Below are 16,212 nucleotides of genomic sequence, written 5' to 3' on the forward strand. Positions count from 1 at the left end.
GCCACATTCTGAACAACCCATCATTCCACCAATCGACCTGGCTGACAGGCACCAGTCGGCCAAAAGCCAATCCCCCGCCCCTGAACAGCACATCATGTAAACAGTCACAATGGCAGCCTCTATCCGTGACCATACTGTGCTACGTAGGCAAACGCGGCCAGTACTGTACCACACAACTCAACTCAGAAGGCGGAACACAAAGCAGATCATCACGCAATACATACCGCCACAAAGCGAAAATCGCCACATCACCTGCAAAGAACAACGCAACACGACAAATATCGGAATACAATTTAAATGCCCATCCAAATGACAAAGGCCCCACATCAATTTGCAAAATCCCACCAAAACAACCATCATCACCGAGGGCTGCATCTGCAATAATTGACCGGCTTCCACTTGTGTGACGCCCTGTACCATCATGGCACACAGGGCTTACATCAACGTTCCAAAAGGCAACATGGAAGCGGCAAGAACCGCAGGTCCGTCCCATGAGGCAGGCACTAGTCGAGCTGAAAGGCCGAAATGTTGCACCTAGCCACCAGTACAGCGTAAGGGCATGTGGCCCATTGGCGATCGTCCCATATGATCGAAATGGTGCTCCACTGATTCACCCGAAGCTGCAGGAGTCGAGAGTAAAAACCATCTGGAGGAGTGGCGTAGAGATGGCATCTGCAATAGGGCAGGAGATACCTGTCACCCAAAAGAAACACAAATCAACCGATTGCATTACGGGTCTCATGATGCATTACAATCTTCATTCAACACACCAAATCCACACCCATATGCATGCTAGCCCACTCCAAAGGAATATACACACCCCTAATCCAGTATCGAATCACAACGAAACCAATCGAGCTAAATACACCATTGGCAACGTCGGTTACTGTGCATGCGTCCGTCAAGATAGAACCCATGACATGGGATTAGTAACGTGCCTAGACACAAGTGTATGAAGGCGCGTCGAGACAGGGAGGATCCGACAAGGGCAGATAGACGTATGTCCCACTATGGCAGCCTTGCATCACATAACGCAGGGGAAGGGGAGTGAACCAAAAAACCCATGTACATGGCAGACCCTAAACGGATACATCAGTCCATGCATCCACACATCATTCCCTCATCCCGCAATGAAAACGCATGAATATTCACTCACATAATATGTGAAACTTCCATCGCGTCTGTGCGTAATGCAGTCCGCAAAAACCACTGTGCCCCTGGCCGGATCTGTAGTGTTGTGAAGCAAGATGGATTTGGGAACGTCCTGCCTCATCGTCCACTACGCTATTGCGCATCCCATTCAATTCATATCATTCATTGCCTGCTCGTTATGGGCCATGTCCCAAGGACATTCTACAATAGAACGTTACATTTCCAGCCAGACCTGTGGGCGTATCCTCGCCGCTACTTCAAAACCCAAAATGCTGGCCTTCGAATTCCTCACTTGCAACATTACGTCGAAAAGGCTTCTGTGAACGCTTGCATTCACAATTACATCAATGTAGTGCGGCTGTGTGTCATGATGCTAACTGGCTGCAATCACAAATGGGACGCCACGCCCGTCGGTGAAGTACGTTACTGTGCTGCATGAGGGTCGGCCATCGATCGAGCCCTACATACCACTGACTCTTCACAGGTATGTAAGCGGCTGCAATCATAGCATGTGTAACAATGGGAGCATAGCATGAAAATCAGTCAAAGTACATCACACTGCCATCGGGATTTGATACATGATTCCAATCCCAAGATGCCATGCGGCCAAATGCAGCCTTACGTGCGGGCCGTGCTCGACCAGAAGGGATTGCATCTGCCACAGATTCATTCAATCAGCACAGGTGGAGGCCATACAGGCCGACAGCACATATATTGCAGACCCAAACCCCTCCCACAACCACTCCCACTCCAAAATGCTACCGGCAGGACTAGCGATGTTGGGCCTGGGGTACCAGATAGCACTGCAAGTGCTACAACTACAAGAAGACGACGAACAACAACAGGTACAACAACCGGGCGCACAGGGGAGACGGAGGAGAAGGAGGAGGAGGAGGAGGGCAAGGCAGGGTCAGCAAGGCCCACAAGCACTGCCACTACCACCACGCAGGCGGCCCGCAATCCCACGCCTCCGAGCCGATCCGTTCAACCTCACTGCTGAGCAGATCCACACCCTCTACCGTTTGGACCGGGACACCATAATCGCCATTGTGGACATGACACATGCTGACCTCGTGAGCATGATAGATAGCCCAACCGCCATCCCACCCCTACTGAAGGTGGTGTCTGCACTCCACTTCCTGGCCACAGGCACCTACCAGCACACAGTGGGACAGTTGCATGGCATTTCACAGCCACTGTTCTCACGGACACTCTTCCAAGTGCACGATGCCCTCCTGAAGCACGCCGACGACCACATCACACTACCACGCACGTACCAGGAGATTACCAACGCTAAAGTGGGATTCCATGCACTTGGCGGCATCCCGGGTTGCATTGGTGCCATCGACTGCACCCATGTTGAATTGGTTGTCCCACATGCCATGGAGGTCCAGTACCGCAACCGGAAACAATTTCATTCAATCAATGTGCAAATGGTGTGTGACTCCAACAAGATATTTACGCATTGTTGTGCCAGATTTCCAGGATCTACCCATGATTCTATGGTCCTGAGGAACACAAGAATACCACGCTACATGGAGCGACACGCAGGGCACAGATCCTGGCTACTCGGTGAGTCTCATTCCATGCATGACATCGTGGCCCATTTGATGCGTCAATGACCTTGCAGGGGGGGGGGGGCTACTTAGCACTATCATTCCACTGACACCCTTTATTCGTCTCATACAGGTGATGCCGGGTATCCACTGAAGAGATGGCTCCTTACACCAATCCGGAACCCACAGAACGAGCATGAGGAGGACTACAACCATGCCCACTCACGTACCCGTGTGGTCATTGAACAGGCATTCGGCCTACTGAAGGCTCGTTTCCGCAGCCTCAGCAGGTCTGGCGGGGCACTCATATACAGCCATGAGAAGGTTTCTAAGATGGTCATGGCATGTGTCATGCTGCACAACATGTGCATACGTAGGAATGTGCCCATGCCCCCTGACGCTGTACTGCATGCACCTGAAGATGATGATGATGATGAGGGTGGGGATGTGGAGGCACCTCAAGGAGTCCATGAGGCACAGGATGCACGTGCAATCCGACAGAGCATCATAGATGCATGCTTCTAGCAACCACGCATGGTGCCTATTACACGGAAAGGGGACCTGTGGCACTGTGTGTGTGTAGTACAGGCACATTGTGGACTGTACGCCTATGAAGGCCTCGTACGCAAATATCAATGTCCACACATGTCATTGGATGATAATGAGGTGCTGTATTGTTGATGTGATTTGATTTATACACCCTATGGACCCGCCACCCAGTGAAGCCCAACACACCCCCTCCACCCTACTACCTCCCCCCCCAACACCAGTGTCCAAATATGCATGCTGTCCGTGGGTAGACGCTATTGCAAGCCCCCTCTACGGGTATCAGGGGCACCCCTGCCCGTGGAGCGCAGGTTCCTGCCAGATCTGCGTTGGGGGCTGCCCTGGACGGAACTTGCCACGGATGAGGTCTCTGCCTGCTCGCGTCCATGCATGTCTCTGAGGGTTTGTGAGAGCTCCGAGAGCACACGGCGCACAGCAGCAAGTTCAGCACAAACGTCTTTGGACGTCGCATGCAGTTCCCCCCTCAGGCTCTCGGTGCTTTTCTCCATTTGTGCTCTCAGGCTCTCGGTGCTTCTCTCCATTTCTCCCCTGAGGCTCTCACTACTTTTCTCTATTTGTGCCCTGAGTGTCTCGGTGGATGTTTCCATGGCTGCCCTGGAACCCCCGCATTCATTTGCATGGTCCTTGAGTAGCGTGGACGCTTCCTGCTGTTGCTCGATCAGCAGGTCGAGGGACTGTTGCCTCTGCTGGGCCATGGACATTTGCGGTGGTGTGACAGGGGGGCTGCTCAACACATGTTGCCTTGGCACAGGACTTGTGGGGGTTGGCCAGTCGTCGTCTTCAGGGTGCCCCTGCGTGGTTTCGTCATGGTGTAGGGGATGGAACATGCAGGGGGATTGGGAAAGGTCATGGATGGTACCTACGTCGCCAGCACTGTTTTCCGTGTCGGAGCATGCTGGCATGACAGCTGTGTCACCTATGGTGCTGCTACCACCAGAGGCAGTGCCATCAGATACGTTCTTTGGGGGGACCTGTGGTGCTGGGGTTGTGGACTTGCTGGCTGCTGGGGTGCCTGTTGCAGTCCCCTCCAGTGTGCTGCCACTTGATTCCTGCTGCTGCCGTGTCTTGATCCTTGCACCTGAGGTGGAGGCTCTTGGGACGTTGGTCCTGGCCCTCTTTGCAGGCGTGCTGGTAGGGGTGTCCTGCAGCTCGTCGTTGGTATCGGACCCTGTGGTGGAGTAAAGAGGGGCGAGCGTTAGTTATGGGTCTGTCGGATTTGGAATGGCAACGTATCAAATGCATTGGGGTGGTACATGAGGCTGATTTGGGACTGGGCCTTGGAGGTGGTCTCATTTTCGTGTGGATTGAGGATGCATTCATTTGGCTGCCTGCAGTTAGGGGGTGCATGCTGCACATGTAGGGGTTGTTTATGGCTTCTTGATTGATTTGTTTGTTCATTCTGACTTTTAGAGGGCGCTGTCAGGGCTAAGTATGTATTGCACTATGGGGTCACATGGTACTGCACATGTTCGTGGTTTGTGGATTTCGCATTGTTTCTCTTGGCCAACCTACCTGATTCTCCGGATGTCGGCACTCCTTTCTCCATCCCTCCGACTCCCTCTATGCTCTCCATTCCTATGGTGGAGGCGCAGATTTCCTCCCAGGGGGTCAACTTGATGGGCGACTCTGAACCCCCCCCGGTAGCTGTGGCGATGTTCCTGTTCGCAGAAAGTATGCTGCGTACGCGGATCCGCAGGTCGTCCCACCGCTTGCGACATTGCTGTGGCGTGCGGGGTGTTGTCCCCACCGCACTTACGCGCTGTGCCACCAGGACCCATATGGCCTTCTTGTTGGCAAGGGCCGTCCTGGTCATTTGACTGGAGAAGACGACGGCGGAATTTTCCTGTAGGGTCTCGGTGAGCACGGTCAGTTCCTCTCGGGAGAAGTGTACCTGCCGCTTGCGGTCACACGCTTTCTTGGCTACCTTTCCCATATTTATTTTTTTAACTGGGGTTGCTAACGGGTTGGGATGTGTGTCAGGGTCGGATTTTTTATGGTTGTGTTGGGATTCGGATTTTATAGTTGTGCGGCGTGCTGTTTCCCGTTCCGGCCACATGCTTTTACTTCCGTTTCCGTATATTTACGGTGGCCGTAATTTGCGGTGCACGCTCGTTACGGTGACCGCTCATTACGGTGACCGCTAAGATGGGTGGCGGTATTGCACCTGGTGCAGCGTACGGCGGCGGTAAGGGCCGTTTTGGGGTCATTTCCGCCATCGCAGCCTTTCGGATTCCGCCATGGCGTAATGCTCGTGCCCGATGGGTCGTGATTGGCCGCACTTTGCTCCTTCGTGCAATGGCGGAAACGCTATTTACGCTGTTGCGGTCCGGTCAGTCAATTTCCGCCAGGGTCGTAATGAGGGCCATAGTCAGATGAAAAATCCAGAAATGCAACATACAAAGACATGTTCTTTGCTGCTGCATCCTTTAATTTTCTTCTGTTTTCTTTTCTTCTTTTCTTGTTTTATACAGTGATATTTGTAATTTAATACGTACTGCTATTTTAATTCTAATTTTGTTAAAAGTTCGGTTCTTTGACTAAAACACAATAAATAAATAAAGCAAAGTCCCCAAGATGTCCATGTCCCCCCCAAATTTTATGTGTCTCCTACGCCCCTGGTCGAGGCAGGGGAGGCGAAGAGTGCTGAGAGATTGAGGGGGACCAGGTACATTTCCTCTTTAGTGTCTTTGTTGCGATTGGTGTGTGAGAGAGGGTAGGGGGTCAGAGGGGGAGAGCGATAAGGCTTCTGTTCTTGCTAGGGCTAGGTGTGCAGTTTTTAGGGAGGGGAAAGGGTGTGGTCGCGGGGGGGGAGATGGTGGGGTTTTGTGGGAAAGGCGGGGTGGATGATAGCAGGGCGGGGTGTGCCCGGTATGATAGTGAGGGGAGCAGGCACGATCAACGTAGGCTGGTCGGTGGGAGGGTTCAGGGGAGCAGTGGTTTTAGGGTGGTTGGCTCGCCATTGTGCCCCTCTGGCTTGGTGTTTGGAAAGGGGAAGGGTAGGGGATGTGAAGGACGGTGGGATGATTTGGGAAGGGGGGGGACGGGAGGCAAGGCAGACCGGAGAGTGGAGGCGGTCTACGGTGGTCATTTCTGGCAAACCCTGGTGGAGTGGGTGCACTCATGGTTAGTACGAGCTATTAGGTGTAGTTTCAAGTGCAACTTACACTTTATTGGACTTTAAAAGTTCAGCTATATCACTGGGTGAGATTAGTCTTGGTTTCAGGGATATTATGTAGACAGAGAGGCTATTGGGCGCACTTCTAAATTCAACTTTTCACATAGGAGCTATTGGGTACACTTCGAAATTCAACTTTTCATAGAGAGGATATTGGGAACACTTCTAGATTCAACTTTCATATAGAGGCTATTGGGCGCACTTCTAAATTCAACTTTCCCAGAGAGGCTATTGGGCGCACTTCTAAATTCAACTTTTCACACAGAGGATTTTGGGTACACTTCTAAATTCAACTTTCATAGAGAGGCTATTGGGTGCACTTCTAAATTCAACTTTCACATTGGAGCTATTGGGCACACCTCTAAATTGAACTTTCACAGAGGGGCTATTGGGCGCACTTCTAAATTCAACTTTCATAGAGGAGCTATTGGGCACACTTCTAAATGTAACTTTTCACAGAGAGGATATTGGGCGCACTTCTAGATTCAACTTTTCACAGAGAGGATATTGAGTGCACTTCTAAATTCAACTTTCATAGAGGGGCTATTGGGCGCACTTCTAAATTCAACTTTCACAGAAAGGATATTGGGCATACTTCTAAATTTAACTTTCACATAGGAGCCATTGGGTACACTTCTAAATTCAACTTTTCACAGAGAGGATATTGGGCGCACTTCTAGATTCAACTTTTCACAGAGAGGATATTGGGCTCACTTCTAAATTCAACTTTTCACAGAGAGGATATTAGGTACACTTCTAAATTCAACTTTCACAGAGAGGTTATTGGGCGCACTTCTAAATTCAACTTTCACAGAGAGGCTATTGGGCGCACTTCTAAATTCAACTTTTCACATAGCAGCAATTGAGCACACCTCTAAATTCAACTTTTCACATAGGAGCTATTGGGCACACTTCTAAATTCAACTTTTCACATAGGAGCTATTGGGCACACTTCTAAATTCAACTTTTCACATAGGAGCTATTGGGCACACTTCTAAATTCAACTTTCACAGAGAGGCTATTGGGCGCACTTCTAAAATCAACTTTCACATAGGAGCTATTGGGCACACCTCTAAATTGAACTTTCACAGAGAGGCTATTGGGCGCACTTCTAAATTCAACTTTTCACACAGAGGATATTGGGCGCACTTCTAAATTCAACTTTCACAGAGAGGCTATTGGACACACCTATAAATTCAACTTTCACATATGAGCTATTGGGCACACTTCTAAATTGAACTTTCACAGAGAGGCTATTGGGCGCACTTCTAAATTCAACTTTCACATAGGAGCTATTGGCGCACTTCTAAATTCAACTTTTCACATAGGAGCTATTGGGCACACTTCTAAATTCAACTTTTCACATAGGAGCTATTGGGCACACTTCTAAATTCAACTTTTCACATAGGAGCTATTGGACACACTACTAAGTTCAACTTTTCAGATAGGAACTATTGGACACACTTCTAAATTCAACTTTTCACATAGGAGCTATTGGGCACACTTCTAAATTGAACTTTCACAGAGAGGCTATTGGGCGCACTTCTAAATTCAACTTTAAACATAGGAGCTATTGGTTACACTTCTAAATTCAACTTTTCACAGAGAGGATATTGGGTACGCTTCTAGTTTTAACGGTTAGTTTCATGCTTTATGAATGCAACTATATCCCAGACATGTTTGTAAATGCAAACTTCTAAATGTAATGCTACCACAGTATGAAGATTTTACAATGGTTTAGTTTCAAGGTTGAGTGGTAGGGTAGTATGGTGGGAATTAATTGCTTCTGACCCAGCCCTTGCCGCACTTACTTATTGTCGGCTTCTTGCTTCTCCTGCGGATACCTGCGTATACGACCTGGAGCCGTCTTTGTAGGAGCCGTCCTTTGCCTTGGGTCCTTAGCCGGTGGGGCTGCCGGGCAGAGGGCTGCCCTGGGAGGACTGGCAATGAATGCATATCTTCTTGTCGGGACCAATCAGGGGAGAGGGCGGGCTGGGAGGCGGGAGGAGGGTCGGGAAGGGGAAGTGATAGCGAGAGGGGCCGGGAAAACAACAGTGCACGCAGGTGCCTGGGTCCTTAACAGTGGCTGATTGGGACACGAATCAAGGCCCAGAAGTGTCTTGACAATGCAGCACTCACCTCGATGAGCCCAGATGACTCACCCGGAGAGAGCTGCAACACAAAGGGGTCACGGATGTTGTGGCGCTGGCCTAGGTTAACACGCAGGGACCAGGGACCAATCAGGGCATAGAGGCGGGTCGGGAGGCGGGATTGGAGAGCACCAGGAAGCGGGAGGCGGCGAGGGTTGCGGGGGTTGGAATTTGGGGCCTGGGGCTGGCGGATTGGGCTTTCTGGTGCAAGTGCACCCAAAATCTAAACCATGGACCAATGAGAGCATAGAGGCGGGTCGGGAGGCGGGATTGGAGAGCACCAGGAATCGGGTGGCGGCGAGGGTTGCGGGGGGTGGAATTCGGGGCCTGGGGCTGGCGGATTGAAAATCTAAACAAATTCAAGCAGATGGGGGGGGAAAACTCACCCGGAAAGAGCTGCAACACAAAGGGGTCACATATGTGTGGGGGTGGCCTAGGTTAACACGCAGGGACCAGGGACCAATCAGGGCATAGAGGCGGGTCGGGAGGTGGGATTGAAGTACCAGGAAGCGGGAGGCGGTGAGGGTTGAGGGGGTTGGAATTCAGGGCCTTCGGCTGGCGATTGGGCTTTTTGGTGCAAGTGCACCCAAAATCTAAACAAATTCAAGCAGATGTGGGGGCAAACTCACCCGGAGAGAGCTGCAACACAAAGGGGTCACGGATGATGGTCGGTGGCCTAGGTTAACACGCAGGGACCAGGGACCAATCAGTTCATAGAGGCAGTTCAGGAGGCGGGATTGGAGAGCACCAGGAAGTGGGAGGCGGCGAGGGTTGGGGGGGTGGAATTTGGGGCCTGGGGCTGGCGGATTGAGCTTTTTGGTGCAAGTGCACCCAAAATCTGAACAAATTCTAAACGCAACGTGGTTCCATCAACTACAATTTCCAGGGTTCCCCATATAGGATCGCTAAGCACATAATTAAACTAACCAAGATTAAAGCTTTCTTAAAGAGAAGGGACACTATTCTCCTAACGGGAGTATAGTTGGGAGGTAGCGGTTCCCATCAGCCATCAGCCACGCTACACCAGAAGAACATTGACCCAAACATTCAGGTATTGTACCAGGGACCTCACGGAGGAGCTTAAGGAAGCAGAGCGGGCCTGTTGTGCCGTAGGACACCTAGTGTACCCAGCCAATCACTGTGTCACCATGAGAGTGTGACAGAATTCTTTTTTGTTTGCTCTACCTTTTTTGTTTCTAAGTGAAAGTTAGTTATTTCCCTTGTGTTCCTGGTCTGGTCACACTCTCTGTGAGTACACATATATTGAATAAACATGTGAACAGGCTGTGGGACTGACCACTTTCCCCTTTTTTGATTTCTTTCAGTAATATGACTGAAGCTCCATTGGCCAGTGAATTATAAGTCAGAATAACTGAAAACAATAAGAAGTGTTTTTGCTCTAACCCTGGAGAAGGTGTTATGCCCTGATGAAGGCCGGGTCATGGAAAAGGAATTTGCAGACCTGTGCAGCCGAAACTATAGTTGGCAATTGTGATATGTTTAAAGAAAGAACTGTATAAATGTAATGGTTGGTTACCAGATATGTATTGTAATAATAATCACAAAAGCCACTACTTTGTTATTGGCACGTTACGTGAAAAAGTGGCACACGCAGTTGGAAGTATTGGTGCCAGGTGAGGATGAACTACATCAACATGATTATATTATGGATTTGTGTATATTGAGTCATGGGTAATAAATGTGGTTGTGTATGAACAGTGAATGGTGCTGTTAGAATTGTCTAACAGTTGAATATATAGTTGTGTTAATGATATTGGACACACAGAACCAGAGTCTGGTGTTAATAGTTATATTGTATATAATATGTTTTAAATGTATGTGAGTACCAATGAGCAAGTGAATTTGCTTTTTTATTGATGGTGGTCTGAGATACGTGATCAGTGACAGGCGGTAACATAATGCTATAGGCCTGATATTACAAGAGTTTAAAGAAAACATTTAGTCTAAGTACCTTTTTTGTGCGCAACCTTTTTTTGTTTGCCACGTGTGCCTATTTTATATTAATATATTTACTGATGGTTATTATCTGTAACGCTGTAATGGTGCAAACATCCCCCTTATATGTTCTCCTGATTTCTCAGTCACCCACACCCCTCGCACTCACCCATTCTCAATCCCAATTTACACTACCACACTTCTCACTCTGCCACTAATGCCCAAACTCACTAACAATGCCAAACTGCCAAGTAACAACTCGCAATTCCCAGTCCCTGCCACACTCCCAACTGGGCTCCCAACCCACACTGTACGCATTGAAGTTCCTCTTGCACACTCCAGTTCTTTGTGCTTTCTCTGGCTCTCTTTTCCCCAGGCTCTCCTTTGTTCTCCCAATTTCACTGTCGCACTGCATCCTACTTCCTTTCTCCAAGTTTATTGCGCTCTCCCTGCCATCTTCACTCCCAAACTGCTGCTCTCTTCCTCTTTCCCCAATTCACTCCCTCTCTAGCCCTTCGCCCCGGCACCAGTCCATCAATCCCTTTATGGCCCCTTGCCCACAGCTCTCTCTATGACCCATCACTCCCTCTCCGGCCTCTTGCCGACTATTCCATCACTCCCTCTTTCCCTGTGCTCATTCTCTGGCCCTCGACTCCCTCTCTGTCTCACCACTCCCTCTTTCCCTTTCCTTCCCCTCCGAGCCTAAAGCAATTTTAAAAAAGAAATAACTTCAGTTTTTGTGTTGTTTAAAAAACAGACATTTTTGCAAAAATATTTGCTTTTCATGGGTGTTTTTGCAAAAAATTTCCGTTTTCATGAGTTTAAAAAAAGGCTGAATTTGTTTTTTTTTTGGCCGATTGCGAAACCGCTATAATCTGGATGGCCTGACAAGACAGCCCACAATCAATCTCACTGTTCCTGTAGCTGTAGATTACAAAGCAGAGTGTAGTTCTTGGCTGGCTTTTTCATCCATCGTCTATTCATTGTGGCACTGTTTTGAGTAGTTTTAACAATGATGCCGTTGGGGCAAGGAGATTAGGTCTCCTCTCACCTGCCAATCACTGGTAAGCTTCGGGTTTTCACGCTTTCCCCCCTGCTCTTTTCCTACTTAAGGAGTCCTTCCAGCCTTCAGTGCAGTTGGGGCAAGATTAGATCTCCTCCCACCTGCCAATCACTGGTAAGCTTTGGGTTTTACCACACTTTTCCCTACATACGCACGCTGTCCAGCCTCCTTCATTTGGGTCAATGGGCTCAGGTCTCCTCCCACCTGCCAATCAGTGGTAAGCTTTGAGTTTTCCCGCTCTTTTCCTTGCACTTTTTCCTACTTAAGCAGTCCTTCCAGCCTCCTTCAGCTGGGGAAAGCGGATTAGGTCTCCTCCCACCTCCCAATCAGTGGTAAGCTTTGAGTTTTCCCGCTCTTTTCCTTGCACTTTTTCCTACTTAAGCAGGCCTTCCAGCCTCATTCAGCTGGGGCAAGGGGATTAGGTCTCCTCCCACCTGCCAATCACTGGTAAGCTTTGGGTTTTCCTGCTCTTTTTCCTACTTAAGCAGGCCGCCCAGGCTCCTTTGTTGCAGTTGAGGCAAGGAGATTAGATCGCCTCTCACCTGCCAATCACTGGTAAGCTTAGGGTTTTCTCACTCCTTTTCCTATTTAAGCAGGCCTTCTAGCATCCTTCAGCTGGGGCAAGGGGATTAGGTCCCACCTGCCAATCAGTGGTAAACTTTGGGTTTTCCCGATCTTTACCTTGCACTTTTTCCTACTTAAGCAGGCCTTCCAGCCTCCTTCGGTGCAATTGAGGCAAGGAGATTAGATCGCCTCCCACCTGCCAATCACTGGTAAGCTTAGGGTTTTCCCGACTCCTTTTCCTACTTAAGCAGGCCTTCCAGCCTCCTTCAGTACAGTTGAAGCAAGGAGATTAGGTCTCCTCCCACCTGCCAATCACAGGTAAACTTCATGTTTTTCTGCTCTTTTTTCTACTTAAGCAGGCCTTCCCGCCTCCTTCAGTGCAGTTGTGTCAAGGGGCTCAGGTCTCGTCCCACCTGCCAATCACTGGAAAGCTTTGGATTTCCATGCTCTTTTTTCTACTTAAGCAGGTCTTCCAGCCTCCTTCAGCTGCGGCAAGGGGATTAGGTCTCCTTCCACCTGTCAATCCCTGGTAAGCTTCTGGTTTTTCGGCATTCAATTTTAACCCCTTTGACAGGTCAGTAGAATGATTTCCCATCACTGTGTTCCTACGAATGAGACCAAAGACAAAAAGAAATTGTCTCGAGGGTTATTGAGACTACTGACTACAACCGACTATTCTCTGTAACCATCATGCCATTGTCCTGTACCACCTGATTTCTTCTGTCCTGCAACCAAAAAGCATTACTGTAATCCTGTAACTTACGCCGTGATACCTCCGGGTTTGGACGTAGATTCAAATGCAATAAATAAATAAATAAATAAATACATTGTTAGCGTTTTTGTACACTATAGAAAGTAAGGTGTCAGGATGATGGCAAAGCTCAACAAATACAGTGTCAGGAAGGTAGCTGTGATCATAAAAAACAGAGGCATTATAATAGCTCCAAGTGTCCAGGTCTCACAGGAGGGAGGGGCCTATGGGTTTCATAATCAAGGGTTCAAAGGAACAAGGACTCCCCTTCTTGCTCCAACGAAGAAATGAGTGTTTCAATGTTTCAAGAAAATCCCAAAGTCATGTGCACGAATTAGTTAATAATGGGAAATATTCTCCTCAGCATCAGTGCCATCTACCCACTCACTGGCAGCTTTAAAGTGTTGTAGGTTTGTTTCCTTGAGGGGGAAGTCTTCCTTCACTAAGTAGGTTGTTTGGGTCTGGCTGGAGAGAGCTTCATGATCGCTTCATACTAATGTGGTTTCTTATTTTTACACCGACTGGTTCTTGTGGGTCCCCTGAGAGGCCCGGAGGAGGACCCGATGAGCGGTCCTGTGATTGTCCTCTGCCAAGTGCAGGGGACGTCGTCACACATCCTATACAGGGGCCAAGATATAGATGATGGAGGAAGGAGAGAAAAGATGTGTAGAGGGGATAGTCCTTGTAAAGAAAAAATGAAAGGGCATGCATCCAGCAATATTTGCTAATGACCTTCATAAAGTAGAATCTTGACATAGAACTGTGAGTCTAAAAGCCCCTAAGCACCCACCGCTGGTTCCCCATTTATCAATATTTTAAGCAAATAATATGTAAAGACACATGTTTTGTCTGACAGTTTTACTTGGTTTGTTTGCTTAATTTCCTGATAGCAAATGTTGTTGTGCTCCTTTATGAAAAAGCAGAATTACTTGAAGATTGTGTATACTATTTAGTCAGTGGGTCAGCATATGAGGTCAATTAGTCAAGGTCCAGGTTGTATAAACCTCGGCTTTATGATTTAACTAAAGTTTATAATATCCATGCGGCTCAGTTCATTGTAGGCCAAATGCAATTGTGAGTATGTACAACAGGATCATTCCCAGCAGGTGGCGCTATATATAAATCTGGACATGTACAAGGTTGCGCAACCATTCTTGTCACTTCACCAGGACCACTTGAAATTCAGGATTGGGTAAATGATGCTGCAGACACAAAGGTACATGAGTGCCTCTTGGGGACTAAATTGTAATTGGCCATCTGCCATCTTGCTGATTGTCAACAGCACCACAGTCAACGAGGACAGAGCAAAGGGGAGATGATTGTGGGATGGTATTACCCAAGTTGACCAGGGCCGATTTGCCAGCGAACGATTTGCCGAATTGTTTGCAGGCGTTTTGAACGCAAATATATGTGGGGGGTGGGTTTGGAGTAATAAATAATATAGGGAGATTGGGCGGCTGCAGGGGGGTTTCCCCCTTATATATTTGCATTCAAAATGGCCACAAAAAAGTCGGTCAAATCGGCCAATGGCGAAAGGATACAAACAAATCGTATACATACTGTAGGACAAGGCGCTCACAGGTAATAAACCAGAGAGGACAGTGAAAGGCATCTGTATCGGATAGGTGGATGCAAGGCAAGCAGTTGAATGAAAATTCTTACACCACCCCTCCCACCACAGTATCTGCCAAAAGGCCCTTTGCGCTTCCTCTCTCTTTTCGCCTTGCCGAAGTATTGAACCTGCAGAGCTCAGAATTCAAGTGAGAGGAAGAGGAAGGAAGCGATGACGAGAGTTTCAGACACACCACTCCTATTTTGAAAGGTACTCAGGTCTTCTCGGAGGACAGATACATCAGGGGGAACCAAGGGACAGGACAGGACACTTTTCAGTCTAGAGAGGATGCCAGATCTCAGTGTCTGACTATAGTGGGCTTGCTTGGATGTTCTGATGATGCTGCAGTGGTCTCAGCTCAATTAAGGCTTTGCCCAACAAGGGAAGGGGTCATGCTTGGGAACTTTGGGAGTGCTTAGAGGGCAAACAGCTCTGGCTGTTGCTCTCCACATTTTCTGTGGCAACAAATGCAAGCGGCACAAACCTGTCAATCTAAACATAGCGTCACAGTGTGCTTCAAAAACGGTGGCAGAAGTGAGACGACACATAAACTACCAGATCGGGGTCAAAGCACTTAATTGGGAATCTCAGTATTTTGACACAATCTAAACATATCATTTCAGAATATCTATGCATTCCATTAATAGGGGGATTCAGAACTTTCCAGATTGTTGGTGGTCTTCTTAGTTGGAAATCTGAGGGCCTAAGACCTTGTATGTGTGTACGTGGGTTGTGTATTGGGTTTACCAGCTGTCTGCTTCTCACTCGCTCACAGTGTAACCTATGGTCTTTCTCTATTTCTCCAATGGTCCGCCAGCAGGACGCATGCATGACCGTGCGCAAAGGGGAGAAGATGGCCATCACCATCCAGGAGCACATGGCCATCAACGTCTGCCCCGGCCCCATCCGGCCCATCAAGCAGATCTCAGACTACTTCCCACGCTGCAGCCACGGCCTGGGAGCCGACGGGGCCCACTCGCCCACCGGACCCACCGACCTCTCGCCCCTCGACATCTCCCCCACCGGACGGCCAGCCTTCAACAGCCGTGTGGATCCCGACCCTCGCATGGAGGATGGCACTGAGATCGACAGCTATGATTCGGATGACACCAGTAAGTGTTTGTTTTAGTCTTGTGTCAGTTTCTTTCATGTTATATTATGCTATGCTATGTTATCTTATTCATATCACGCACCGCTGCCATTTTGATTGTTTCCAAGCACTCTCATGGTTCTGAAAAGAAAAGTGGGGGTGGGTTGGTGATGGGAGAAGGGGGGAAAAGAGAGGCGTTGTGCTCAGCTGTTGATGTGTGCAGAACCTGGAGTAACTGGCATCTGTGCCGGTGTGATTTCTAGGTATACTTTGTTGTTACCACATGGGAGTCATCCAGTGTTTAACTTGTTGGGTGTTTCAGCTAATTGAGGAGGTTTGTGAGTCAGTTTGAAAGATGTGCTGTTTTGGAGCATTTTAGCGAATAGGTTTTCTCTAGCTTTGTGAGGCGTGTATAGTCGGTGTGTGGTGAGTGAGGGTGGTTGAGTAGGAGACTATTAGTAGATTTGTGGGTATATAGTTGTAGATAGCCACTGAGCACTGTGCAACTATATGATTTGTCTTTGTTGCGGCACCCACTTTCACACAGATGTGAGGATTGTGTAGCTTCACAACATG

At 48.6% G+C, this 16,212-nt stretch overlaps 1 protein-coding gene across 4 annotated transcripts in view; it reads left to right on the forward strand.

Annotated features, from left to right (window-relative positions):
- The window catches only part of DOC2A (double C2 domain alpha), an 890,443-nt gene that overhangs the window by 156,428 nt on the left and 717,803 nt on the right, over positions 1-16,212 (forward strand). For 2 of the 4 annotated variants that reach the window (XM_069651975.1, XM_069651972.1), the window contains exon 2: positions 15,364-15,658. In XM_069651975.1, the coding sequence (XP_069508076.1) occupies positions 15,376-15,658 (283 nt within the window). In that variant the 5' untranslated portion in view covers positions 15,364-15,375. The remainder of the gene's footprint in view (positions 1-15,363; positions 15,659-16,212) is intronic. The other 2 variants (XM_069651973.1, XM_069651974.1) reach the window with 1 other exon arrangement.

The sequence above is a fragment of the Ambystoma mexicanum genome, chromosome 3p, assembly GCF_040938575.1.
Source record: "Ambystoma mexicanum isolate Mex_15411 chromosome 3p, UKY_AmexF1_1, whole genome shotgun sequence".
Classification (NCBI taxonomy): domain Eukaryota; kingdom Metazoa; phylum Chordata; class Amphibia; order Caudata; family Ambystomatidae; genus Ambystoma; species Ambystoma mexicanum.